The following is a 27,017-nucleotide window of genomic DNA, read 5'->3' as shown; positions in this document are numbered from 1 at the left end:
AGTTCTCAATTTAACAAATTTAGAGCTGTATAAAGATGCTGTATGAAGATAGCAATGTTGACAGGGTCATAAAATTATTTGTTAGTATACAAATATAACGTAACATATGCCGTTCAAGTGAGAAATTATAAGATAAATTAAATAAAATGGGCTTGCATATATTGATCTAATTGTACATGACTATCTATATTGTTGTCTATTAAAAGTGATCAAACAAAACATATATTGATCTAATTTTCATATAGTATGGGTTGTAATGTGTAGTGACTAAATTATTTTATTTTATCTTTATAATTGGCCAAAATAAAATAAAACACTGAAGATACATAGAATGAGGCGTTTTAGACACGAAAAGCTTTAGATATGCATGCTTAAATCGTCTTGATGATTTAACATGAGTTATTAATTTTGCGCGCCTCAATCTTGATGGAATTGTAAAGTTTAAATATAGGCATAATGACCTAGCAAAGGCCAACTTGTCGGAAGTATACACGACTTGTAGCAAAGCTGAAGCAAACTACGAACTTGCTTGTAACATCCAAAGATCATTCATGTCAATGGTCCACTTTAGGCATTTTTTGTGAAAGAGGGAAGAACAAGCACATATTGCTTTGGCAAAGAGGCCAGCTATCTATGCTCTTGCTGCCAAATGTATTGAGACTGCAAACCATGTCATGATGGTGGTTATTATTTCTGATTCATAAACGAATCAAGTTGATGGGGGTTATTTACCATGATAGGATACTTTCTTGTATCAGCTGTCGAAAATGTAGCTAGACTACAAACCTTGATAGGGGTTCTTGTTTTGATACATAAACAAATCTAGGGCCTATGGATCAAAGAAGAATATATGTACAACCTTTTCTCTGTCTCACCCCCTTTCCAACAACCTGTTTGATTGATTAATGGAAGCATGAGCAAGCCGAAGAATAGATAGATAGATATGGAACAACAAATGAATCTATTGATGCATGAAGATTAATTTATCTTTCTACATAGTCATTCCGATGGGCGAATGGACAGTTGATGCAGGTAATCACAACTAGATCCGAATTAGTTATAATTCTTTATCCTTAGAGTAACATGTATCCTTTAATAATTTTCTCCTGTGTGTGTTCATATTCATGTGACTTGATTAAGTTTTGAGTATTTAAAATTGATAATTCTATCTTTATCTTGGAACTTGTGGTTCTAAAATATTTTTATTAGATATTATTTATATCTGACCTTGTCTCTCTATACTTGAAGAGTTGAAGTGTCAATCTTCAGGCTTGCTTCTCACAATTATTAACAAATTGTAAGCCACTGCCCTAGATAAATTGTAAGGCATTGTCAAGTGGCAATGACATGTCCCGTTCTGATGTAGTAGTGTCGTCGATATACAAGTGAATGCATTTGTAATAAACTAATTAATCATGATTTTTTAAAAGAAATAAATAATGCACATGATATACAAAGACTTCAGACTCTTCATTTTGGACATGGTACACCATTGTTGAATTCTAAGTTTAAATCCCAAATGAACTTCAATAAGCAAATTAGAGAGAAAATCATCTACCTTCAGAATTACAACACTAAAGTCTGGGCATCATAAAAAAAAGGAAAAAAACAGAGAAAAAACTCCTTCAATTTACATCATAAACATGTTAAACTAACCATTATATATATATATATATATATATATATATATATATATATATATAATATATATAGATATAAACGTAAGCCTTATCTTCCTAGTCACATGCAGTGAGTTCTCTGTCTCTTGGCATCCATGTTCGTGCCCGGCGCAACCAGGGCCGTTGGTCTCTTCATCGCCAAATTCAACACCGCCGGAATGGGTACTTTCACAGCCGCAGGAGGAACCTGAAACGCCTGCTGCAGTGGCGGCGGATTCCTCCACCGGGGCAGTGGCCCCGCGAGCAGCAGCGTCTGCAGCGTGGGCCCCGCTTCCATAACAGCCTGCAAGAGCTTCCCCTTCTGCGGCAGCGGCCTGTTCATGGCCAGCCAATCCATCACTGCGCCTGCATCGCTGTGATCGGATCTCCCCGTGTGGGTCGCGCCGCCGGCGACAAGCTTAACGCTCGGCAATTCCGGCGATCCGACGGGGGAGGAGGAGGAGCCGCATTCGCCGGTGACGCAGTCCGGCATGGGGGAGAGGCGGAGCTCTCTTGTTCTAGGGATCTGCTTGAGCTTCGAGAGCAGGAGCTCGAGCTGACTTCTAGCTTCGTCTCTCTCGTGGGTGACCACTTGGAGTAGCTTCAGCAGCTGATCGATGCTCTGCTCGCTCTTCCTCATCTCCTCCTTGGCGTTCGCTTTCACTGCTTCCAGCTCCAGAGTCGTGCACAGCAGCTTCTGCTTCAGCTCCTCCATGCTCTGTTTTGTTTCAGAAACAGCAGAGCCGTAAAATTATTGTCATCGCTTTCGTCTTTTACTTTAGATCTAAATCTAAATCTAAATCTAAGGCCAACTGTTAGAGAACATGAAAGGGTTCCATCAAAAAAGCTAACACGACACCGACATCTCTGTGCCAGGCAAGAATCTAAAGAGCAAGTAGAGTTTTTTCACAAATTCACATTTGACGAATAGAACCAGAAACTTTTGCCTACTCCTGTAGGATGTCAACCTTTTCCACTCACCGAACACTAAAACGTTGGGGAGACAAATACTCCTAATCAAATAAGCTTATAACAGTGTCTCCATCAGAGAGAAGAGAGAAATAGGACTGACCTCATGGAAGCCCCAGAGCGAAGGCAGGCTCGCATCCATGGCGAGCTCTTCCAGGAACCAGGAATCCACACCCATCCCCACGCAATCTATGATGAAAATCTCTTCTCCCTACAAAAATACAGAGCGGAAGAAAGGTTGAGGAGGTGTGAGGAATTGGGTAGCTCCGGGGGAGTCAGGCAAGTGCCATGGATGAACATTTATAGGTGAAGAAGTCAGGAACTATGTGCCTTGTTTATTGGGGCCTGCCCCACAACATGAACATGATCGCCTCAATAGATTGTGTGGACCGATTAGATAATGTGGCAAGCCTTTTGTCTTTTGTGCCAAACTTTATTTTAAGTCTGAAGAATAAGTTTTGGGAATAATGCAACGAAAGGACCGACTTTTCCGGAATTATTTTAAAAAAGAAGGGGCAGTTAAGAAAATAAATTCAAGTAGGAATATGTTAATGTCATTTTTTTAAAGAAAAGGTATATATTCTATCCTAAATGATAATTTGGCTATGGTAAATGTCATACTTGTTATAATCAGTATAATTAGCATGAAAACCTTATGTAAGTGAATTCTTGCAAACTCTTCTAACAACTAATTTTTTTCATATTATTTAATAACATTATTTTGAATGGTATGATCCAATATAATCAATGTGAGATTATTCAATTGATAGAGATAAAGTAATATAAATGATAACATTAATTTAAATAGAATAGTTAGATTTTATCCTTTTAATCTTTTCTTATGAAGATATACTTACTTTATTGGTTGCCCTCCTTAAATTCTTCAAACATTTATATAAACAATGATATATCTCACTTAAAATTTTCCATGAGTTAGCTCTCATGATTGAATTTATTGTCCCTAAATATATGCATGGTTCTATGGTTCTATGAGATGTTCTAAGAATTAAGCTTTACAATTATTTTTAGAAGTGACTTCACTCCTCCCCCACAAAAGTCATCTCTTAATTAGGAGTACTATATTACTCCACTTAAAGGCATAATGATCATTAAAAATCATATGTTTATCCTTTATATTTTATAAATATCATTATTATTTCATCATAGGAATGGACATTAGATGATTCCCCTAACATCGATATAACAAATTAATGCAATAAGATTATCTCATTGAATATAGTTTTTGAAATTCCAAATATCATAGGTTCGATTTATCTTTGCACCAACTTATTCCTTAAATCTCATTCCCATCAATGTTTTAGCAACAAACCCTAGCCTCTAGGTTAGCAAACTAGATTATCTTTAGACTTTATATAGTTAATAGTGATACCTCCATTTGAATGTAATGATAATATTACATCTACGACATATATGTCTAGACTTACTGTTATACATATGGTTGTAAGTCATTTAATAGTTGATTAACCATAACAATGTATACAAATTCTCGATAATAGCTTTGACCATTTTCAAATATCTTCTATGAATTATTGTACTTATTCAACCTCTTTGCAACACTTATCAAGGGTTATAAATTTAGATTTCATCATGGATCTGACTATTACAAATTTTTTAGAAGATTTCCGTGAAATGGTTGAACTTCCAAAGGTGAATAAAATTCACAAATAGATTTTAAGTCTTTCATATTAGATATACAATTTGTATTATCATATCCTTGAACAATAGCAAAATATTTAATATACTATAGTCTATAATCACAAATATATCTCAAATATCTTAGTACTCATATATCTATTTAATTTACTTACTGCATGGACTATGTCTGATTATGTACAACTCATCGAGTATATTCAACTTCTAATATTTTTAGAATACTCGATTTAAGAAATATTGTCACTTTTTTTTAATAGGTGTTGAGTTATATCTATCCTAGTCCTTTGAATCATTATTAAATTTCACAATAGTCTTCTCCACATATTAGGACCAACTTAGAGTAGTATATGGCTCTAAGCATGTCCAATAACTGATTGGCCATCATAATGTATATAAATGGATGATACAAACTTTAATAATTGAAATCTTTTCTAAGAATTGACATAGTCATTCAATCTCTTTATTACACTTGTCAAAGGCTATAAATTTAGATTTCATCATGGATCTAACTTTTATAGTTTTCTTAGAAGATTTTCCTGAAATTTACTATTATACTTTTAGTTTTTCATATTAGATATTCATTTTGTATTGTTGTATCCTTCAATAGCAACATGAAATCTTGTATAGTTTAGTCCATAATCATGAGTATATTCTAAATATCTTAATATTATAATCATATATAACTCATCAAGTACATTAGACTTGAGATATACTCACATCATTATTTTTTATTAAATGTTGACTCATACCAATTAGAGTCTTTACTAATGTAGAATCATTATTAAATTTCTCAAGAATTTTCTCCACATAATGGGATTGACATAGAACAAGTTTTTCTAATGATTTATGAATTTTAATTTTAAAAATTATGTCAACTAAACCTATGTCATTCATATCAAATCTTGATTTTAAGTTATTTTTAGTGGATTTAATTATCTTATCATTACTTAAAATGATAAGTATGATAACAATGACATCATTACTTAAAATGATAAGTATGATGACATAGTCATTGTTGATGTATTTATCTCATTCATTAATTTTGAATTATATTGTCAATTTTTTTTTCATATCATTGTTTTGGTGTTTGTTTCAAGCCATATAATGACTTCATTAACTTGCATACCTTATTTTCTTGTGCTAGAGTAGAAAACCCTTTTTGTTTCTCTATGTAGATTTCTTCCATTATACCCTTTATAGTATAATATAGGAATCATTAAGAATTTTTTACTCATTCTAAAACCATTTTGCAAGACATATCTTTCTATATATCCTCATGAATAAGTTAATGTAATTACTCTAGGTGTCTTGAATTTTATAACTTAATTGTTCCTTTTTTAACCATGATCTTAGTTAGTAGGGTTAGATTGCCACTAGTCAATTTATATGCTGAATTTTAGACTCATTTTCCTAAACTTATAATATATTTATTAATCCCTCAGCAGGCGTTAACGAGTTTGCACAATTATCCATATCTGATTGGAATTTCATCATTAAAGATCTATTGTTTAAATGCTATTAAGTCTTTGACAAATGAGACAAGACTTACTATTTCATATTCGTGCCCTTCTCGTAGCTTTGCTATTGATACCGTGCATAAAGGTAGAGTCTGATAAGATTAGGTAGTCAGAGGTCAAGGGGACGTGACAGTCAGAAGTCAAGGGGACGTGGCAGTCCAAGACAGTCAGAAGTCAAGGGGGCATATCAGTCAGAAGACAAGGGATGTGAAAGTCAGAAGTTAAGGGGGCGTGACAGTCCAGGATGGTCAGAAGTTAAAGGGACGTGACAGTCAACAATTAAGGGAAAGGAGTTAAATCATCTAACTTCATCAATCGCATAATTACCGATCGAGCACAGACAAATCCGAGACAAAAGATGTAGTCAGAAGAAATGCCAGACTTGCTTCGACTGGTCGGGTTTCCTCAGCCCGAGTCGCATAGCCAGTCCTGTTACTCTCGGTAAGACAACTCCTAGTCGACCCTCTAGCGATCCTAGCGAGAAAGATAGGGTCCTCACCATAGCTCATCTCCCTTATCAAGACTTAAATCAGGTGGCTCACCCAAATGGTCATCTCGAGCTGTCCGTACTAAACCTGGGCTGGACAGAAAGCACTAGGCAACAACAACAGCAGGGAATCATAACCTCCTGTCAGAGAATAACTGCTATGTGCCAGGAAATATTCTAGTGGTCTACTATCATCTATGAATGAAACCTTCCTTCAACTAATAAGAGGGAACCACGTGTCCTCCATCACCCAACAGGCCCTGACCCCCCAACATTCTCTAACATCGGTCAATTTCCAGAGGTACACATTGTCATATAAAAAGGGAGGTCCTCTCCCTTAGCCAGGTATGCGCATATACACACTTATCTTCTATAGTTCTTTTCTCCTTCGTACACTATTTTGTTGGGGAAAAAGTACCTGACTTGAGCGTTGGAGGGCCTACGCTGGGGAATTTTCTCCTAGTTTCAGGTCTCTAACGTTCTGTGTGCTTGTCTGACTGTGCATAGAACCTAAGTACCGCCGATCTCGTCACCATCGTCCTTGAGCTCCACGTGGGGGTCCATCTTTACGGTGCACGTACGCTAGGTGTGTCCAAGTCACCTCTCCATCAATACCACCGCCATCTCAGCCGGTCTTCATCTGACTCAGACTCCGGACTGGATCAACTATCATATATTGATGTGTTTTTATTCAATATGAGAAAAATTGAGCTACTCTTTGCACTCAGCATGGAGTACTTTAGCATATTTTTCATTCTCATCTTCCTTTTGTTTGTTTTAATATTTTAATTTGGAGAACTGCTCTTTGCTTGTTTTATTAATAGGACTTATATTCAGAGCAAAAATATAGTAATTAAGCATTGGAATGAGAAGTTGCAATAAGGACCACGCTCTAAACGTGTCCAAAGATACGAGCGTATTCTTATGGACAAAGTAATCAAAGGACAGAGTGAAAATGGATTTCCAGTGCTTGACATAGTCGTGCCTCTCAGGCACGACCATTCTTTTCTCCATAAAGTTGGACAGCTGCAACTAGGACTCATAGCCATGGTAGTGGCTCTCAGGCATGACCATACTATTCTCCTCATAACTGGACAACCGAGCCAGCCATGGTCGTCCCTCCCAAGTACGACCTTGTTTTTCTCCACAAAAGTGGATACAAGTAGGTCATGTTGTCTGACATGACCGTACATGTTTTTCTCTGCATAAGTGGATACAGGCAGGTCGTGTCCTTGGAACTATCATGCTTTCTGTTGCTGCACCAGACACACCATGACCATGCCTATCAGGTACGACCGTGCTTTTCACTCTAGATCCAAATAGCAAATGTGCCACAACCATTCCTCCCAAGCACGATCATGCTTTTCTCCACAAAACTGGGCATGGGTAGGCCATGCCTCTAGGTCTTGGTGCAGTTTGCAGTAACGGTCTAACTCAGGTTTTGATGAATGACAAATAAGTTAAGTTAGGTTTTGTTGTAATCTAACAACTTGATTAAGTGTGCAGGAGAAGTCCAGACAGGTCAATGGGCTGACCGGATATCTAGCAGGAAATCTAGCTAGGTCAACGGGCCGACCTGAAAGCTGGCATGAAGTCTAGATAGGTCGACAGGATGACTGGATGTATGGCAAGTTGGTAAGTTAAGGTAAGTCACTGGAGGAGAGTAACCTTGTGAGGACGTGTCCCGGTTGAGGGATAGTAGATGTCGATTCAATTTAGGTCTATTTGGGTTCTCTAAACTGAGACCTTGACTAGTTCCTAGTCTTAGGAGGGCATGAACTAATTACTACTCTTTTTTATTAATTATTATTGTCCTAATACTTGTGTTGCAGGTTATTTGGACTAACATTGAATTGCAGGACAAAAGAGAAAATTTGCCTTCAGATGAACAGTGTCCGAAGGCGCCTTCAAGTAGTGAAGGCGTCTTCGTACTGTTCATAGAAGGTGCCTTTTATGGCTATGTGTAATGCCCGAAAATTCTCAAAAGACTTTTATAAATATACTAATATTTTTTTGGAATTTTAGGATATTTTTACAGAATTTTTAGAGTAGCGGAAGTAGCAAAAATAAATAGAAACGTAAAATAGCTTAAGTGGGAATTGAACCCGAGACCTATGAGACCCTATGTCTTATAGATAACTCTAGTAACCAGAAGGCCCCAGCAGGGGTGTGTTGAAAGAAGAGGGAAACCATTATATTTATATTTAAGTTGGCCGGATAAATCACTTAATATAAATAGGAAAATTACTAAGTGGGGAATTGTTTTTAACGCAACTCTTCTCTTCCTAAAACCCTCACACGCCGCTCCCTCTTCCTCTCCACCCTCTCGACGCCCAAGACCTAGGAACTTAGGGTTCCGTTCCAAGGGCCATAGGAGCACCTCCCGGCGATGACTCCAGCACGAGAACGTTCCTCTCCACGAGAAGGGCACGTAGGCGCGAGGAGATCGACAAAGGGATCTTCTCCACCGGAAACCTAGCGTTTAGATTTGTAAGAAACTTCGAGCAGGAGGTAAGAAACCCCTCACTTGTAGTATAAGTAGCTCTTCGTACGTTTTATGCATTAGTTTAGTCATATGCAGAATTTTCAGCATATAGGGTGTGAATTAGCGCACACCATGTGTTTGCTTTAATGCTTAGTTCAGTAAAATGCCACCATAGGCATTTCGATAGTTTAGATAAATGCAGTAGAAGCATTTTATAGCACATTTAGTCTTGCTACAGCTTTTATGGGACTACGGTCCAATGGGTGGGCTCCCACAGTCGCCTCTAGGTTCAGACAACCTAGTTCTAGGTTCAGATAACCTAGTAAGAGCAAGGTAAAGTATATTAGCTACAAATCAGTATTTTACTTTTCAGTGGCACTGTACTGGACTTCAGTTGTCCATGGGCTGGGCTCCCATAGTCGTCCCTAGGTTTAGATAACCTAGTAACTCTACTAAATTCGGGACTTGCAACCTCGGGTCTAGTTAGGGATGCGCGCATAGCAAGGTAAAGTATATTAGATAACTCTAGTAACCAGGAGGCCCCAGTAGGGGTGTGCTGAAAGAAGAGGGAAACCATTATATTTATATTTAAGTTGGCTGGATAAACGACTTAATATAAATAGGAAAATTACTAAGTGGGGAATTGTTTTTAACGCAACTCTTCTCTTCCTAAAACCCTCACACGCCGCTCCCTCTTCCTCTCCACCCTCTCGGCGCCCAAGACCTAGGAACTTAGGGTTCCGTTCCAAGGGCCATAGGAGCACCTCCCGGCGATGACTCCAGCACGAGAACGTTCCTCTCCACGAGAAGGGCACGTAGACGCGAGGAGATCGACAAAGCGATCTTCTCCACTGGAAACCTAGCGTTTAGATTTGTAAGAAACTTCGAGCAGGAGGTAAGAAACCCCTCACTTGTAGTATAAGTAGCTCTTCGTACGTTTTATGCATTAGTTTAGTCATATGCAGAATTTTCAGCATATAGGGTGTGAATTAGCGCACACCATGTGTTTGCTTTAATGCTTAGTTCAGTAAAATGCCACCATAGGCATTTCGATAGTTTAGATAAATGCAGTAGAAGCATTTTATAGCATATTTAGTCTTGCTACAGCTTTTATGGGACTACGGTCCAATGGGTGGGCTCCCACAGTCGCCTCTAGGTTCAGACAACCTAGTTCTAGGTTCAGATAACCTAGTAAGAGCAAGGTAAAGTATATTAGCTACAAATCAGTATTTTACTTTTCAGTGGCACTGTACTGGACTTCAGTTGTCCATGGGTTGGGCTCCCATAGTCGTCCCTAGGTTTAGATAACCTAGTAACTCTACTAAATTCGGGACTTGCAACCTCGGGTCTAGTTAGGGATGTGCGCATAGCAAATATAGTTGTCGGGCCCATCAACAGCATGATTAGTATTTTCATCTATTTATGATACATAGTTTTTCAAAGCTTCACAATTTAGTATGTGATTACATTTCAGGATTTATATCAGCTTAGTATTGGTTTAGTTAGTTATTGTATCAGTTTAGTTCTATCTTGTTAATACTAGAAGATATTGCTATGATCAGCTTTTGCTTTATATGTTTTGTATGCCCGAATGCCAAGTTTTAGCATGTTCAGCACATATTTCAAATAGCATGTTTCCAAAGCATTAATTGCATCGTATGCATGGTTTTGTGAGGTAGATGATTTCTTACTAAGCGTAAGCTTACAGATACTTCTTTCCCTTATACTGCAGATAAAAGGTAAAGGAAAGATGGACTAGCGGAGGCTGGATGTCAATGCAGTGAAGATGTGTGTGGTTGGGGACATGGAATAAAGATCTTGGAGAAACTAGCAAAAATTAGAAACCTTTAGCATTTTCTTATGTTATTACGTTTCCGCACTTCTAGTTATTTTAACGTTTTGAATCATGAAAGACCTGCTTGGGTGGTTAGTGATCATACTCAAAATGCTAGTTAATTGTCATTAGTATGTTTTCAGCCATGTTAGAATTTATGCAGGTGAATTGGGCACGAAATAGTGCCGAAATGAGACTCCTGATATGAAATCAGAAACCCTGATCGATCAGTCGATCGATTGGGGAGCTTGTTTCCGCGAACAGTAAGCTTCTGGATCGATCCGCCGATCGATCCAGTCGCATTCTGTCGCAAACAGAAGGTTAAGGGATCGATCAACCGATCGATCGAGGAATTAGCTCTCGCAAACAGAGAGCTTCGGAATCGATCACTTGGTCGATTGGCAAGTCTGGATCGATCAGTCGATCGATCCAGAATATTACCCGGGCATAGTAGCGCGCTGAATCGATCAGTGGGTCGATCAAATAACTCCAATCGATCCACCGATCGATTGGAAGGCCTGATGTTGGCTAGGAAGCTCTGTTTACAGTCTCTAGTCCATTCGGAAGCTTAGGTTTCATCTCTTAGCGTGTGTAGCATAACAAAAAGGCATTATGAACAGAAACTACTGCTTCTAATAGTCATTAGCATGAAAATCTTAAATTAGTTCACTTCTCCGCAACTCATAGCCTAGCTCAGTATAATGTGACGGTCCAGCCTTACAGCCTGGGAAGTAGAAGGCGGGTCGTTACAGAGTGGTATCAGAGCAAAGTTCCATACTTCCTCACACACACATCAGCATTGAACCTGCAGCTTCCAAGTAAGAACATCTCTCACTTCATTTATGTTTTGCTTTTATGTTTACAGATAACTAAAGCATGCTTATGTATGATAGCCTCTAATGTGATTATGGTAGCTAGTTAAACATGATAACAATAGTTATGCAACATGATCCTGTTAGTTATGTATGTCCTCTATTTCTTTAGAAAATGGTACGAGGACGCCCAACTAGAAAGACACCAGCTACTGAGCCCCAGCATGAACCAGGCAGCTCAGTGCCTCCTCCAGACCTTATAGAAGTAGTGGCTCAGTTACAGAAGCAACTAGCTGAACAACAATAGGAGATAGCCACTTTAAGGGCTAATCAGCAGAACACTCCCACTGTCACTCCAGAACCTAATCTAGCAACCCCAGTAGTGATAGAGGTTCCACCAGTCCAACCTGCAGTACCAGTAGCCCCAGCAGCAGGGGCAATGAGGGAAGCCTATCTGATCCAGTGGCAGAAGATCAAGCCAGAGAATTTCTCAGGCACCAGTGAACCATGGGATGCTCAAGCCTGATTCAAAACACTGGAGAGTACGATGAAGCTTCTGGACTGGCCAGAACATGAGAAGGTGAAATGCGCCTCTTTTTGCCTGACAGGAGACGCACGTATGTGGTGGGAGAAAATTAAAGTGAAGCTCCCAGTGAATCAGATGACATGGGCTGACTTCGAAAGGGAATTCTTCGAGGAGTTTTTCCATATGCGGGTCACAAACCGCCACTACGACAAGTTCACTGAATTTCGTCAGGGCAATCTTTCAGTCGAGGAGGCCGTGAGGAAATTCAACAGATTGGCTCGTCTATGCCCTGAACTAGTCAGCACTGAAAGAGAACGAGTCCGGTTGATGCTCAAGATGTTAAGGCTGGAAATAACAATGAATGTGGCCAGCGGTGTACGTAGGCCGCAAACCACAGAAGAACTAGTGAGCAGTGCTTTAACCACCGAGCATTACCAGAATAGCATCAAGCAGCAGAAGCAAGTCCTCTTAGAGTCGAAAGGCCAAGGAGGCTCAGGTACTCAGAAACACCAGGGCCACAGCTCCCACGTCTCTAATTGGAAAGGGAACTCTAGCAACAAACGCAAACCAGGGAGTTACCCAAAAGGAGGACCAGCTAGTAAACAACCCAGCTATCCCAAGTGTTCCACTTGTGGAAAATTCCACCCAGGAGTTTGTCGCAAGGGCGCTTAAGGATGTTTCGAGTGTGGCCAGGAAGGGCATATGGCTAAACAATGCCCAAACAAGACCAGCTTTCCTCCACCACAGCCGATTCAGTACGAAGTCAAGCCAGCACAGTTGCACCAGATGCAGGCGGCTTTAGATGGTCCACACATTAGCCAGGGCAGACTAGAAGCCCCCTCAGCCACGACAAATGCGAGGATCTACTCACTCACCAGAGAGGACGTAGCGAATGTCTCGACAGTTGTTACAGGTTAGATTAGTATTTTACATCAAAGTGCAACTATCTTATTCGATACTGGGGCAACCCATTCTTATATATCCAGGGCATTCGCCGAAAAGTTGGCAATACCTCCAGAGGTACTCAGTAGTCAGTTTTTGACGACGCTACCTTCGGGAGAGATTATGGCGTCCATGCACTGGCTCCGAGCAGTGCCGATCATAATAGCAGACAGAGAGCTTTTTGGTGATATGATAGTATTAGATATGGCCAACTACGACATCATCTTGGGAATGAACTTTCTGATGAAGTACGACGCCTCTATAGAGTGCCGTAAACAGAGAGTTGTATTCCAACCCGAAGCAGGAGTGCAGTTTGGGTTCATCGGAGAACCAAAGAGAAAGGCTAAGAAGTTTCTCTAAGCTCTGAAGGCACAGAAATTACTGGATTCGGGATGTATGGGATTCTTAGCACAGGAAGTCAGTACCAGCCAGGACAAGGACCGAAAGTTAGAAGAGGTCCGAGTCGTATGTGACTACCTAGCAGTCTTTCCTGAGGAGTTACCAGGCCTAGCACCAGACAGGGAGATAGAATTTGAGATAGAGCTCATTCCCAGTACAAATCCCATCTCCAAAGCACCCTATCGCATGGCTCCAACCGAACTGAAAGAACTTCATGAGCAACTACAGGAGCTGCTCGACAAGGGCTTCATACGCTCTAGTCACTCACCATGGGGAGCGCCTGTATTGTTCGTGAAGAAGAAGGATGGGAGCATGCGCCTGTGTATAGACTACCGGGCACTAAACCAAGTCACGGTTAAGAATAGGTATCCTCTTCCCAGAATAGATGACCTGTTTGATCAGTTAAAGGGAGCAGCAGTGTTCTCTAAAATAGACCTCAGATTGGGATATCACCAAGTGAAGGTTAAAGAAGGTGATATACCCAAGACGACTTTCAGGACCAGATACGGACATTATGAGTTCGTAGTCATGCCCTTTGGCGTGACGAATGCTCCAGCTACTTTCATGGACCTCATGAACAGGGTATTCAGAGAATACTTAGATAAGTTTGTTATCGTGTTCATCGATGATATTCTTATCTATTCAGGAACTCAGGAAGAACATGCAACGCACCTGAAATAGTATTGCAGACCCTTCAGCAGAACCAGCTGTACGCCAAGTTCACGAAATGTGAATTCTGGCTCGATCAGGTAGCCTTTCTGGGTCACATCATCTCCAAAGATGGTATCATGGTAGACCCCAGTAAGATAGAAGCTGTGAGTAATTGGAAAAGACCCAAGAACACCAGTGAAATCAGAAGCTTTTTGGGACTAGCAGGTTATTACAGGAAGTTCGTAGAGGATTTCTCTAGAATAGCCTCCCCACTGACAGCTCTTACTAGGAAAATAGGAAATTTCAGTGAACAGAGGACTGTGAGAATAGTTTTATGGAACTCAAAAGAAGACTGACCAGTGCACCCATTCTGACTCTACCAAAAAACACAGACAACTTTGATATTTATAGCGATGCCTCTAAATTGGGACTAGGAGCAGTACTGATGCAAAATGGCAAGGTGATCGCCTACGCCTCCAGACAACTCAAAGACTATGAGAGGAACTATCCTACTCATGATCTTGAACTTGCAGCAGTTGTGTTCGCCCTCAAAATTTGGAGACACTACTTGTATGGAGCTCAGTGTAGAGTGTATACAGATCATCAGAGTTTGAAGTATTTCTTCACTCAGAAGGATCTGAATATGCGACAGCGCAGATGGCTCGAACTGGTCAAGGACTACGATATAGACATCCTCTACCATCCAGGAAAAGCCAATAAGGTGGCAGATGCACTTAGCAAAAAGTCCAGTGCTACCTTACTATCCCTAGCAGCCATGTCACCGCCCCTACAGAAGGAGATCACAGGTTTCAGTCTCGAACTTATAGTGGGAACACTCTCTACTATGACGTTAGAATCCACCTTGCTTGGTGACATCCAGACAGCTCAGGGACAGGATCCTGAAATTCAGAAAATCAAGCAAGGGTTAGCAGAATCAGGAAGTAGAGAGTTCAGAATATCCGATAGTGGGGCATTACATTTTGGTGACAGACTTTGTGTTCCAGATCAGGAGGAACTAAAGAGAAAGATTTTAGACGAGGCTCACAGGACTCCCTATGCGATGCATCCGGGTTCCACCAAGATGTATCAAGATCTAAAGAAACATTTGTGGTGGCCTGGGATGAAAAGAGACATCGCTAGATATGTCAGTACTTGTCTGACCTGTCAGCGGGTTAAGGCAGAACACTAGAGACCAGGAGGAGTTCTGTAGCCCATTCAGATTCCAGAGTGGAAGTGGGAGGATATTTCTATGGATTTCATAGTGGGACTACCCAGAACCACGAATGGTTTTGATGCCATCTGGGTAATAGTCGACAGATTGACTAAATCAACCCACTTCTTAGCTATCAGGATATCCTACTCCATGGAGCAGCTAGCTCAGTTGTACCTCAAGGAGATTGTCAGACTACATGGAGTCCCACGGACCATCATTTCAGACAGAGACAGTAGGTTCACATCACACTTCTGGGAGTGTGTACAGTCAGCATTGGGTACCAAGTTAAAATTTAGCACAACCTTCCATCCTTAAACAGATGGTCAGACGGAGCGGGTAAATCAGGTACTCGAAGATATGCTCCGAGCATGTGCCCTAGACTTCAAGGGAAGTTGGTGCAAGTATCTGAGTTTAGCAGAATTTGCATACAACAACAGCTATCAGGCCACTATCGGTATGGCACCCTACGAGGCTCTCTATGGACGGAGGTGTAGATCTCCAATCTGCTGGTATGAGAGTGGTGAACAGAAGGAACTAGAATTTTAGACAGATCTAGTAGCAGATACCACGGCAGCTATACAGCAGATTCGCCAAAGGATAGAGACAGCTCAGAGCCGCCAGAAAAGCTATGCTGATACACGGCGCAGACCCTTAGAGTTTTCAGTTGGGGATACAATATTTCTCAGAGTAGCTCCCATGAAGGGAGTAATGCGTTTTGGGAAGAAGGGCAAATTAAGTCCCAGATATGTGAGACCATACCTCATCAGTAGGAGAGTTGGCAAAGTAACATATGAGCTAGAGCTACCCCAGGAGATGTCAGCTATCCATAATGTATTTCATGTCTCTATGCTAAAGAAGCATATCCCAGATGTCACCCAGGTGATTGAGCCCCAGTCGGTACAAGTCCGCAAAGACCTCAACTATGACAGTCGGCCTATTCAGATAATAGACCGAGCAGTTAAGAAATTACAGAACAAGGAAGTACCATTAGTAAAAGTCCTTTGGCAAAATCACACAGCAGAAGAGGCAACTTGGGAGACAGAAGCTAGTATGAGACAGAAGTACCCAGAGTTATTCTAAGTTCGAGGACGATCTTTTTATAAGGTATGGGGGATTGTAACGCCTGAAAATTCTCAAAAGACTTTTATAAATATCCTAGTATTTTTCTGGAATTTTAGGATATTTTTACAGAATTTTTAGAGTAGCGGAAGTAGCAAAAATAAATAGAAACGTAAAATAGCTTAAGTGGGAATTGAACCCGAGACCCTATGTCTTATAGATAACTCTAGTAACCAGGAGGCCCCAGTAGGGGTGTGCTGAAAGAAGAGGGAAACCATTATATTTATATTTAAGTTGGCCGGATAAACGACTTAATATAAATAGGAAAATTACTAAGTGGGGAATTGTTTTTAACGCAACTCTTCTCTTCCTAAAACCCTCACACGCCGCTCCCTCTTCCTCTCCACCCTCTCGACGCCCAAGACCTAGGAACTTAGGGTTCCGTTCCAAGGGCCATAGGAGCACCTCCCGGCGATGACTCCAGCACGAGAACGTTCCTCTCCACGAGAAGGGCACGTAGACGCGAGGAGATCGACAAAGGGATCTTCTCCACCGGAAACCTAGCATTTGGATTTGTAAGAAACTTCGAGCAGGAGGTAAGAAACCCCTCACCTGCAGTATAAGTAGCTCTTTGTACGTTTTATGCATTAGTTTAGTCATATACAGAATTTTCAGTATATAGGTTGTGAATTAGCGCACACCATGTGTTTGCTTTAATGCTTAGTTCAGTAAAATGCCACCATAGGCATTTCAATAGTTTAGATAAATGTAGTAGAAGTATTTTATAGCACATTTAGTCTTGCTACAACTTTTATGGGACTACGGTCCAATGGGTGGGCTCCCACAGTCGCCTCTAGGTTCAGACAATCTAGTTCTAGGTTCAGATAACCTAGTAAGTGCAAGGTAAAGTATATTAGCAATAAATCAGTATTTTACTTTTCAGTGGCACTGTACTGGACTTCAGTTGTCCATGGGCTGGGCTCCCATAGTCGTCCCTAGGTTTAGATAACCTAGTAACTCTACTAAATTCGGGACTTGCAACCTCGGGTCTAGTTAGGGATGCGCGCATAGCAAGTATAGTTGCCGGACCCATCAGCAGCATGATTAGTATTTTCATCTATTTATGATACATAGTTTTTCAAAGCTTCACAATTTAGTATGTGATTACAGTTCAGGATTTATATCAGCTTAGTATTGGTTTAGTTAGTTATTGTATCAGTTTAGTTCTATCTTGTTGATACTAGAAGATATTGCTATGATCAGCTTTTGCTTTATATGTTTTGTATGCCAGAATGCCAAGTTTTTGCATGTTCAGCACATATTTCAAATAGCATGTTTCCAAAGCATTAATTGTATCGTATGCATGGTTTTGTGAGGTAGATGGTTTCTTACTAAGCGTAAGCTTACAGATACTTCTTTCCCTTATACTATAGATAAAGGTAATGGAAAGATGGACTAGCGGAGGCTGGAGGTCAATGCAGTGAAGATGTGTGTGGATGGGGACATGGAATAAAGATCTTGGAGAAACTAGCAAAAATTAGAAACCTTTAGCATTTTCTTATGTTATTACGTTTCCGCACTTCTAGTTATTTTAACGTTTTGAATCATGAAAGACCTGCTTGGGTGGTTAGTGATCATGCTCAGAATGCTAGTTAATTGTCATTAGTATGTTTTCAGCTATGTTAGAATTTATGCAGGTGAATTAGGCACGAAACAGTGCCGAAATCATACTCCTGATACGAAATCAGAAACCCCGATCGACCAGCCGATCGATTGGGGGTCCTCAGTTGATCAGATGATCGATTGGGGAGCTTGTTTCCCCAAACAATAAGCTTTTGGATTGATCCGCCGATCGATCCAGTCGCATTCTGTCGCGAACAGAAGGTTAAGGGATCGATCAACCGATCGATCGAGGAATTAGCTCTCGCGAACAGAGAGCTTCGGAATCGATCACTGGGTCGATTGGCAAGTCTGGATCGATCAGTCGATCGATCCAGAATATTACCCTGGCACAGTAGCGCGCTGAATCGATCAGTGGGTCGATCAAATAACTCCAATCGATCCACCGATCGATTGGAAAGCCTGATGTTGGCTAGGAAGCTCTGTTTACAGTCTCTAGTCCATTCGGAAGCTTAGGTTTCATCTCTTAGCGTGTGTAGCATAACAAAAAGGCATTATGAACAGAAACTACCGCTTCTAATAGTCATTAGCATGAAAATATTAAATTAGTTCACTTCTCTGCAACTCATAGCCTAGCTCAGTATAATGTGACGGTCCGACCTTACAGCCTGGTAAGTAGAAGGCAGGTCGTTATGCTATGGAAGACGCCTTCCGTAAGATAAACTTTGGATGCAGTCTCGGATAAGTACCGGGTTGCTCGGGATCAAATTTATTAGGTTGAAGGTGTTGGTGCAGGAAGCATCTGACGATCGAACCTATATTTTGATTATGTCAAAGGGTCCAAAGTTAAGTTGTTTTGTTATCTAATGTGTTTGAATGAGTTTGCAGGAAAGTCTTGAGTGTACTTAGGCAAAAGTCCTAACTGCAGTTAGGTAGGTTGAAAACCCTACGGGGTGGTAACCCTAGGTCCTAGGGGGTGATAACCCTAGGCAGGAAGTCTTGGCGGGTCTAGGGCTTCAGGAAAAAGTCCTAGAGTTGAAGACTTTAGGTGGAAAGTCCTAATGTCGCGAACCAGGTAAAAGACTGGGCAGGTCGCGGAGCGGATGTCTAGAAGAAAGTCCTGGAGCCTCGGACGCTGAGGAAAAGTCTAATTGGTCTGTAGGATCAACTGACAACATGTAAACTCTCCTGAGTGGAGTAGGTGAGGATGCGTTCCCGGTGAGGGAACAGTAGGTGTCGGTTCAACCTAGGGTTTCCGGTAGGGAATCCGAAGTCAGAACTGGGCAGTCCGATGATTGTCAAATTCTCTGTCTTATTATGTCCTAACTTTGTTCTGCAGGGTATATTGTACTAACATATTTTACAGGAAGTGAATTGGAGTGGTTGCCTTAAGTAACCTAGAGAAGCAACCTCGTAGCAAGGTGCGAGGGCGCCCTCATAGAGCTTGAGGGCGCCCTCAGGCGGATAAGCTGCGAAGTGGTCAGAGCTCATCCATGCTGTGGATTCAGTGTGGATGAGGGCACCCTCTATGGTGTTGGAGGCACCCTCAAAAGGCTATATAAGTCTGTCTCGAGCAGCAGCAAAGAACAACAACGAAATCGCAATCTGTCTTCTCCGTGCCGCTCAAAAGACAATCCAGAAAAGCTATAGCAAGACCCCGACAACTAGGAGCTTCAAACTTATTATTTCTATTGTTGGTATAAACTTAATTACTGCTCTAATTGTATTTCAAACTGTAATATTCATGTACTTATAATGATTGCCCAAAGTAAACGCTCAACGAGCGTGGGCTTTGGAGTAGGAGTTGCTCCAGGCTTCGAACCAAGTAAATCTTAGTGTTTGTGTGTTTGTTATTTACTTTTCTGCTGCATGTTTTATTTTTGATTCTTCCGAAATGAAACTAAAAGCTACGAGCGCTATTCACCCCCTTCTAGCGCTTTCGATCCAACAATTAGTATCCGAGCGGGGTCGCTCTGAATCAGTACACCTTTCATTTTTCCCTCCAAAACTATTTTTAAAAATTTATTTTCATCTTTTCACTATTGGTCGGTATTAACGAAATATCACATTTTCAAAAATTTGTGATAATATATTTTTTAATATTTTATTATTATTTTAAAATTTTTTATTGTTATTTCTATTTTTTTTTCTCCCGCACTACTAATCCAAGAGCAAATCTTGGGATATTTGGTTCTTTTTCTTTTAGTGTGCAAGAGTTTTCTCCTAAATGACCCATCAAAAAGGCTACAACACAGATCGCCCGCCGCTCTTCTCTAGAGAAGATTTCGGATATTAGAAAGATCAGATGGAGCACCAATTGAAAACCCAAGTGGAGATATGGACCATAGTTCAGATCGGATTTATACCCCCCACCGAAGGAGGTGTGCCCATCGCCTATGACAAGTGTGATGCACACACAAGAAGAAAATTCGAGGCAAATGCAAAAGCAACATGGACTCTCCTATGCGGACTAACAAATTCAGAGCTTGATTGAGTTGGAAAGTTCAACAATGCCAAGGAGCTTTGGGAGAAATTGCTCAAGCTTCAGGAGATTACTTCAGAGTCAGAAGATCAAGTCGAACCAGAGTTTGAATCTGAGTACGAATCTCTAGAGTCAACCTCTGAACCAGACTTAGAAGAATCAGATCAGACCAATTTCATAGCACCGATGGCCAAAAAAGAGATAGCTGAATCTGAATCCGAATTCGAGGTGACAACAATCGAGGGGGAGAATCCTATCATGGATCTAAAAGGTAATATTGTAAATTCAAATAATAAACTTCATATAACCTGTTTTAAGTGTAGAGAGAGAGGGCACTATAAAAACAAGTACCCTACTCATAAGATTCGGCCGGCACAATCGAAGGAGAAGGAGAAATCGATCCGGAAAGCGAAGAAGCACATTGAATGCTCCAAGTACAAACGAATGGGTCACTGCAAACAACAATGCCCAGAAAGAAGACCCAAGAATCTAGGGGGAGAAATCAAGGTAAGTAAATTTACATTACATGAAAATCCAATTTTTGCAACACATGTATGTACCCTAGCTAATTTCGCTTACTCCAGTATAGATTTCTTTAGAAAATTAGATATGCATGCTAATAATACAATGAATAAATTTGATTCAAATCTAAATAAGAATAACTCAAAATTATTTAATAAGAAATTAACTTTTAGAAAATTAAAGAAACAAAGTAATATTTTAAAAGATAAAATATATAAGTTAGAAAAGATTATTAATAATTTAACTAATCCACAAAATTTAGACTTGGGTTACAAGTCTAAGGTAAAACTTAAACCCTACAAACCAAGCTATAATCAAGTACCTTTTAATTAAAAATCTAACCTAAACTAAAATCTAATCTAACTTAAATCTAACCTTAAATTCAATTAACTTAGATCTAAACTAAATCAAATTAAAACTCAAAAGTTAACTTAAACTTGTTAACTTACATCTAAACTAATAAATTGCTTGACTGGTTGATCCATGCAAATTACCATGACCATGCATATGCTAAATTGATAAATGTCAATCATGATTGTTAATTGTATAATCTAGAATGGTTAGATAAGGACCTAGGCATAATTTACATTTGACTAGTTCGCTCTAGGGATTTCAAAAAGAATATTAAATATCCAATTTCTTTGAAAGACTTTGTCTAGAAGCGGTGGATGATCCCATACCCAATGTAACGACCACCCTTCTTACTACTACTACTACTCTCTAAGAGTGACCGTTACTTATCTACTAACTCTACTTAACCGGTATAATTAAAAATCACGAGGAATCCCTACCGAAAAATTTTGGCAGAGTCTCCCCTGTACCGATGACCAAATCATCAATACAAACAAACTATACTCAGCCACAGGCGGCTGGAACATATATTTTCACAACCACGTAGTATAATATCACAAATAAAAGAAGGAAACTACCCTAATAATAGCAAACAACAATATCACTCCATCAATAGAACCCAACTACAAATGCGGAATAAACTTAATTACAATCTTGACTCATAATAGCATTTAAAGAAAACTAAAGAACTCTAAACAGAAAAGTCTTAACAATTCCTTAGCAAACTCTTGATCTCCCCATAGTCCAGCCATCACACACCTTCATCACCACCACCTTGTCGCCTTCCTTGCTAAATCTTTTCCTTTCCTTTATCTGCAATAGGAGGAAGTGCAATCTATAAGCATAAAGCTTAGTGAGCGCTATCTACTCACAAAAACTCGATATGCATGTATATAAATAAAAACATGCTAAAACTGAATGCTAACATATAAAATTACTCATGCTCATAAATAGCAAAGGAAATCATGCTAACTGAAATGCTAATCATTGTATAGCTAATTATGCTCATAAACCAATAATAGAAGCATACTAAACATGTAAAGCTACTAAACATGTAAAACTACTAAACATGTAAAACTAAACATGCTGAATAATCTAGTAGCAAGGAAACAATTGAAACTACTACTGCATGCTTCAAATAACAAGAAACTAATTTTCTAATTCTAGACAGATTTGAAGCTCGTTTCATTTGTTTCAAAAAAACTTATACTTTAATACTTCAAAATAATAATAAACTTCTTTTGGGCCCGACATTGTACCAATTTGCGCGCATCCTTAATAAGAGTCGAGGTAGCTAATCCCGAAACTACTAAGGTACTTCTAGGCGATCTTGTGCCTAGGGGCGATCTAGGAGCCCACCCATTGGACCTTGTGTCCTGGACCTTGTGTCCGGTACATGCCATTAAAAAATAAAATACTTTCTCTTTAACTATAACTTCTTTATACTTGCCCTTACTTGGCATTTAAGCAAACACCTTGTGTGCGCTTTTGATATTCAATCTTCTGGAATTGAAATCAAGTCTAGACCTTAGTCTTTCTTGCTTATAGTTCTTAAAGACAGAAACTCATGCTTATGTAATAGCAAAGAAACTAATAATTGCATGCTCAAGATATTCTAATAGCAAAAGAGACTAGAAAGTATCACCGTGCACATCTAATGGCAAAGGGAACTGATCATGCTTAATTATTAACAAATGGAAAATTTCTCATGCTTTACTAACAGCAAGTGAAAACTAAACAGCAAGAAAATAAATCTAAACAGCAAAGGAAAGTCTAAACAACATGCTGAATCCATTCGAACTCCTCCTCTTCTTTAACAAACAGATTCAAGAATAGAAACTTCAACTCATAGCAGTAAGTAAAGGTATCTGAAACTACTCCTCACTGTGACAAATGAAATGAAGTCTACATGCTCTAAAGGACTAAACTACCTCATGCTCAGATTTAACAAAGAGATTAAATCTAAAGACATCAACAAAGTGGAGCTAAGTGAAGCCAAATGAAGCAAAGTGTAGCAAAGTGAAGTGAAATCAACCTCACGACAGCATTAATCCAGAAAATTCTGGAAATTTGCTAGAAATAGTTTTAACTAGAAATAGTCTCTAGTACTACTACTACAGCATTTACTAAATCTATTCTAAATGATAGTAGGGTGACCGGTACATTTTAAAAGTACCAAGAAGAAGATCTTCTGGTTTTGAAACCCTTCTTGTATTGTTCTATTCAAAATCAACCATGCAGATATTAATCGAAATCAACCAAAGACAAGTATTAAAACAGGACAATGCTACCAACTGTAAAATGCCATATTTCTTGCTATAATTAAGTAGATCCCTTTAGGTGATTCACGACAGCAAAACTAATCCCATCATAATCCACAGAAATGCTGATCATTGGGCGTGTTGAAACTGAATTGCAAAGTAAATTAATTCACAGCAAAATCCTTTACTCAATGACTTACACGACATCTACACAAAAAGGAACCCAATCAGCGACTACACGGCACAAACTACCTCACGACAGAAGCATGGATTCCCGATCATCACCAAGAATTCGAAAACAAGAATAGAAACTAAATCCCTAATCAATCTCAATTCTGTACAACATGATCTGTAGGCAAGGATGAATTAAATCAAAGCTTAAAACTGATTAGATCATCTACATGTTCCGAAACAAGCAGGAAAAGAGAGTTAAATCCCTAACCACTAAATTCGGTACAAACCCAATCCAAGGCAAGGAAAAACAAATTGAAACTCAGAACAACTCCTATTGCAGGTGAGAAGCAACTCACCGTGATTTGCTTGGACTTACAACCAATCGGGACGAACTCTAGGGCTTCGGAAAGATGAAGTTCTCGGCTTCCTCTTGTGCTCACGCGTGCTCCTCTCTGTCGGGATGACCACCACGGATGAGGTTGGTCGGAAGACAGCTTCGTCGACGCCGAAGGGAACCCTAAGAGACGCCGCGGTTTCGCCCATGAGTTTGTCGCCATCACGCAGCCGAGAAGAGAAGGGATTTTTTTGAGAAAATGTTGATTTTCTGAAAAGAAACCTAAATTCCTTTTCTTATACTAGGGTTTAATCGAAACTATACCTTAAGTTTATTGATTCCCATATCTGGTTAACAAAATAAGCATAGCTCGATTGGTCGGGCCGGTTTTGCTTGGGTCCGAAGTTGTGGGTTCGAACCCCAGCTTCTACAAACTTATTTTTATTTTATTTTATTTTATTTTTTAAAACTTCTTTCTTTTTGTAACCCTACTAAACGACCTCCAAAAATTATGTAAAAATACTCTAAAAATTCCTAAAAATCTCTAGAATATTTTAAAAGTATTTCTAAATATTTTTATGGACTTTTAGAACTTGAAAATAGAGAAAATTGGGTCGTTACACACAAGAAGGCCTAATGCCTCGTCCCAGTCTAGAAGCTAATCATTGAAATGTATATTTAATTGACTAATTGAAAAACCTTAGTCTAACTAAAATGTAAATTAATCCTTAGATGATAACCTAAATTAAAGATTAATTTAATCATCTCACAAAACTATTAAGGTTTCTTGAGTGATAACCTAGAAAAGGGTGAGATAGACCTAAGTTTATATTTGTTAACCAAATCCACATTAATTAATTCAACTTAATTAATTTTGAAAATTTAATTTAAAATGGTTAATTATTTGGAATTCTAATTATTTTTAAAATTATAAAATGTTAATCTTAATTTCAAAATGTTAATTATTTTTTTATAATTATGATTAATTTCAAAATCATTATTTTCAAAATTATAATTTCAAAATCATAATGAATTTCAAAAACATAATTATTTGATTATTGACTTTCAATCATAATTAAATTATTAAATTTTCAAAATATTAATTATTTCTTAATGATAATTAATTTTGAAATCATATTTAATCTTAATGATAGTTAATATGTAAGATTATAATTTCAAACAATAATATATTTTCAAAATCTTCAAAAATTTAAATGTTTAGTCATATTTTAAATTCAAACTCATTGAAAATTCAAACTTATATTTTAAATCTAAATTTCAATAAAGTTAACTTCGTCTTATACACACTTATAAGCTGAATATGTTTGATAACCTAGAATGAGTGAGATGAAAAATTAGGAAAATAAATAATAACTTTTATGTTTTTATACACATGCTTTGACTCTAGAACCCTTAAATATTCTAAGCATTAATTAAGGGGGAGTGCAAAGAAAATAAAGACTTTAATTTTTCAAAGTTAAAAAGTTCAAAATATTTCTGAAAAAGGAAGTTTTTTTTAATTAAGTATTTGCTAAAGTTTTTTTTATCAAAATAGTTTTAAAGTTAAATTTTTATCAAAATTTTTTAAATACTCCTAATTAAGTTTTTAAATTTATCAAAGTTTTTTTTTAAAAAGCTAAGTTTTTGATTAACTTATTTTGAAAACAAAGCTTTTTATCAAAGGCTTTTTAAAGCTAAGTTTTGAAAGTACTAAATTTATCAAAGTTTTTTGTAATCTAAGTATTTTCCAAACTAAAAATTTAGCTAAATTTTCTTTGGAAAGGCTATGATAGTTTCAAAATTTACGTTTATCTAAGTTTTTTTTGAAGCTAAGTATTTTCAAAAATTCTCTAATTTAGCTAAGTTTTTTAAAAGAATTTATTTTTAAAGCTAAATTTCACTGAGTGCTACCCTTCAGGGGGAGCTTAAAGTTAAAAAGAATAATTTTTTTTACAACCCTCTCTCTACTTAGTTTGTTTTTTAATTTATGTCAAAGGGGGAGAGAGAAGTCAAAGTTAAGAATTTAAAAAAGAGGAAGCATAAGGGGGAGCACAAAGTTTTTTTTCATAATTATTGTATTTATGCTCATGATACTTATGCTTAAATTTCTTCATTTTATTGTTATATTTTACTTAACTTTGAACCGTATTACCATAATAAAAAAAAGGGAGAATGTTGGTGCAGGAAGTATCCGATGATCGAACCTATGTTTTGATTATGTCAAAGAGTCCAAAGTTAAGTTGTTTTGTTATCTAATGTGTTTGAATGAGTTTGTAGGAAAGCCCTAAGTGTACTTAGGAAAAAGTCCTAACAACGGTTAGGCAGGTTGAAAACCCCAGTGGGTGGTAACCCTAGGTCCTAGAGGGTGGTACCCCTAGGCAGGAAGTCTTGGCGGGTCGAGGGCTTCGGGCAAAAGTCCTAGAGTCGAGGACTCTAGGTGGAAATGTTGGAGTGTATATTGAAAGCCTAAGCTTTTGTAAACATTTGTTTTGAATAAAGAATCACATTTGGTCAAATTATCTACATTTGTTTGTAGTTGTTCAATTAATTTATATTGTAGATAACATAGCATGTGGTTTTACATGCAGAAGATAATGTTATCAGTACCTTATAAATTATAAACAGTAGCTCACGACCAAAATGGAAAGGAACAAATCATTAGAAGGTCGTAGTGTAATTAGGCATCAGTTTATCTTGACTGTATAATTACACTAGTACACTTAGAGTGTATTGAGTAGGACCATTTGAGGTCGTTTCTTTTATACTGACTTTATAAAGGAACAAAAACCTCAGTTATTATGGAAGTGTGTGCTCTTAATCCTAATATAATAACAAGCATATATATTTGATATTTATTTCTTTAATTTATCAATGGGTGAGATTTAGTTCGATGAATCAATAAGCCCGATAAGTTGGGAAATGATATCACTTATAGTGTGTGTTGTTGATTATAGAAGGAAACTGTGTCCTAGAGATACTAGGTTGATAATGTCCCCAAGAGGAGCTCATAAGGATTGTCATGTTAAACCCTGCAGGTGGACTTAGTC

General features: G+C 38.5%; 1 protein-coding gene across 1 annotated transcript; it reads right to left on the bottom strand.

Annotated features, from left to right (window-relative positions):
- Positions 1-1,714: 1,714 nt before the first annotated feature.
- On the bottom strand, positions 1,715-2,915 carry LOC121983169. The gene is made up of 2 exons (XM_042536128.1): positions 2,731-2,915; positions 1,715-2,376 (listed from the first exon to the last, which is right to left on the bottom strand). Exons 1-2 carry the CDS (start codon positions 2,803-2,805, stop codon positions 1,741-1,743), a joined length of 711 nt encoding a protein of 236 aa, XP_042392062.1. The 5' UTR covers positions 2,806-2,915; the 3' UTR covers positions 1,715-1,740.
- Between the last annotated feature and the right edge of the window lie 24,102 nt (positions 2,916-27,017).

Source organism: Zingiber officinale, chromosome 5A, assembly GCF_018446385.1.
Source record: "Zingiber officinale cultivar Zhangliang chromosome 5A, Zo_v1.1, whole genome shotgun sequence".
NCBI classification, from domain to species: Eukaryota; Viridiplantae; Streptophyta; class Magnoliopsida; order Zingiberales; family Zingiberaceae; genus Zingiber; species Zingiber officinale.
Note: the sequence above shows the minus strand (reverse complement) of the source record. Positions and strands in the feature narration are given on the sequence as shown.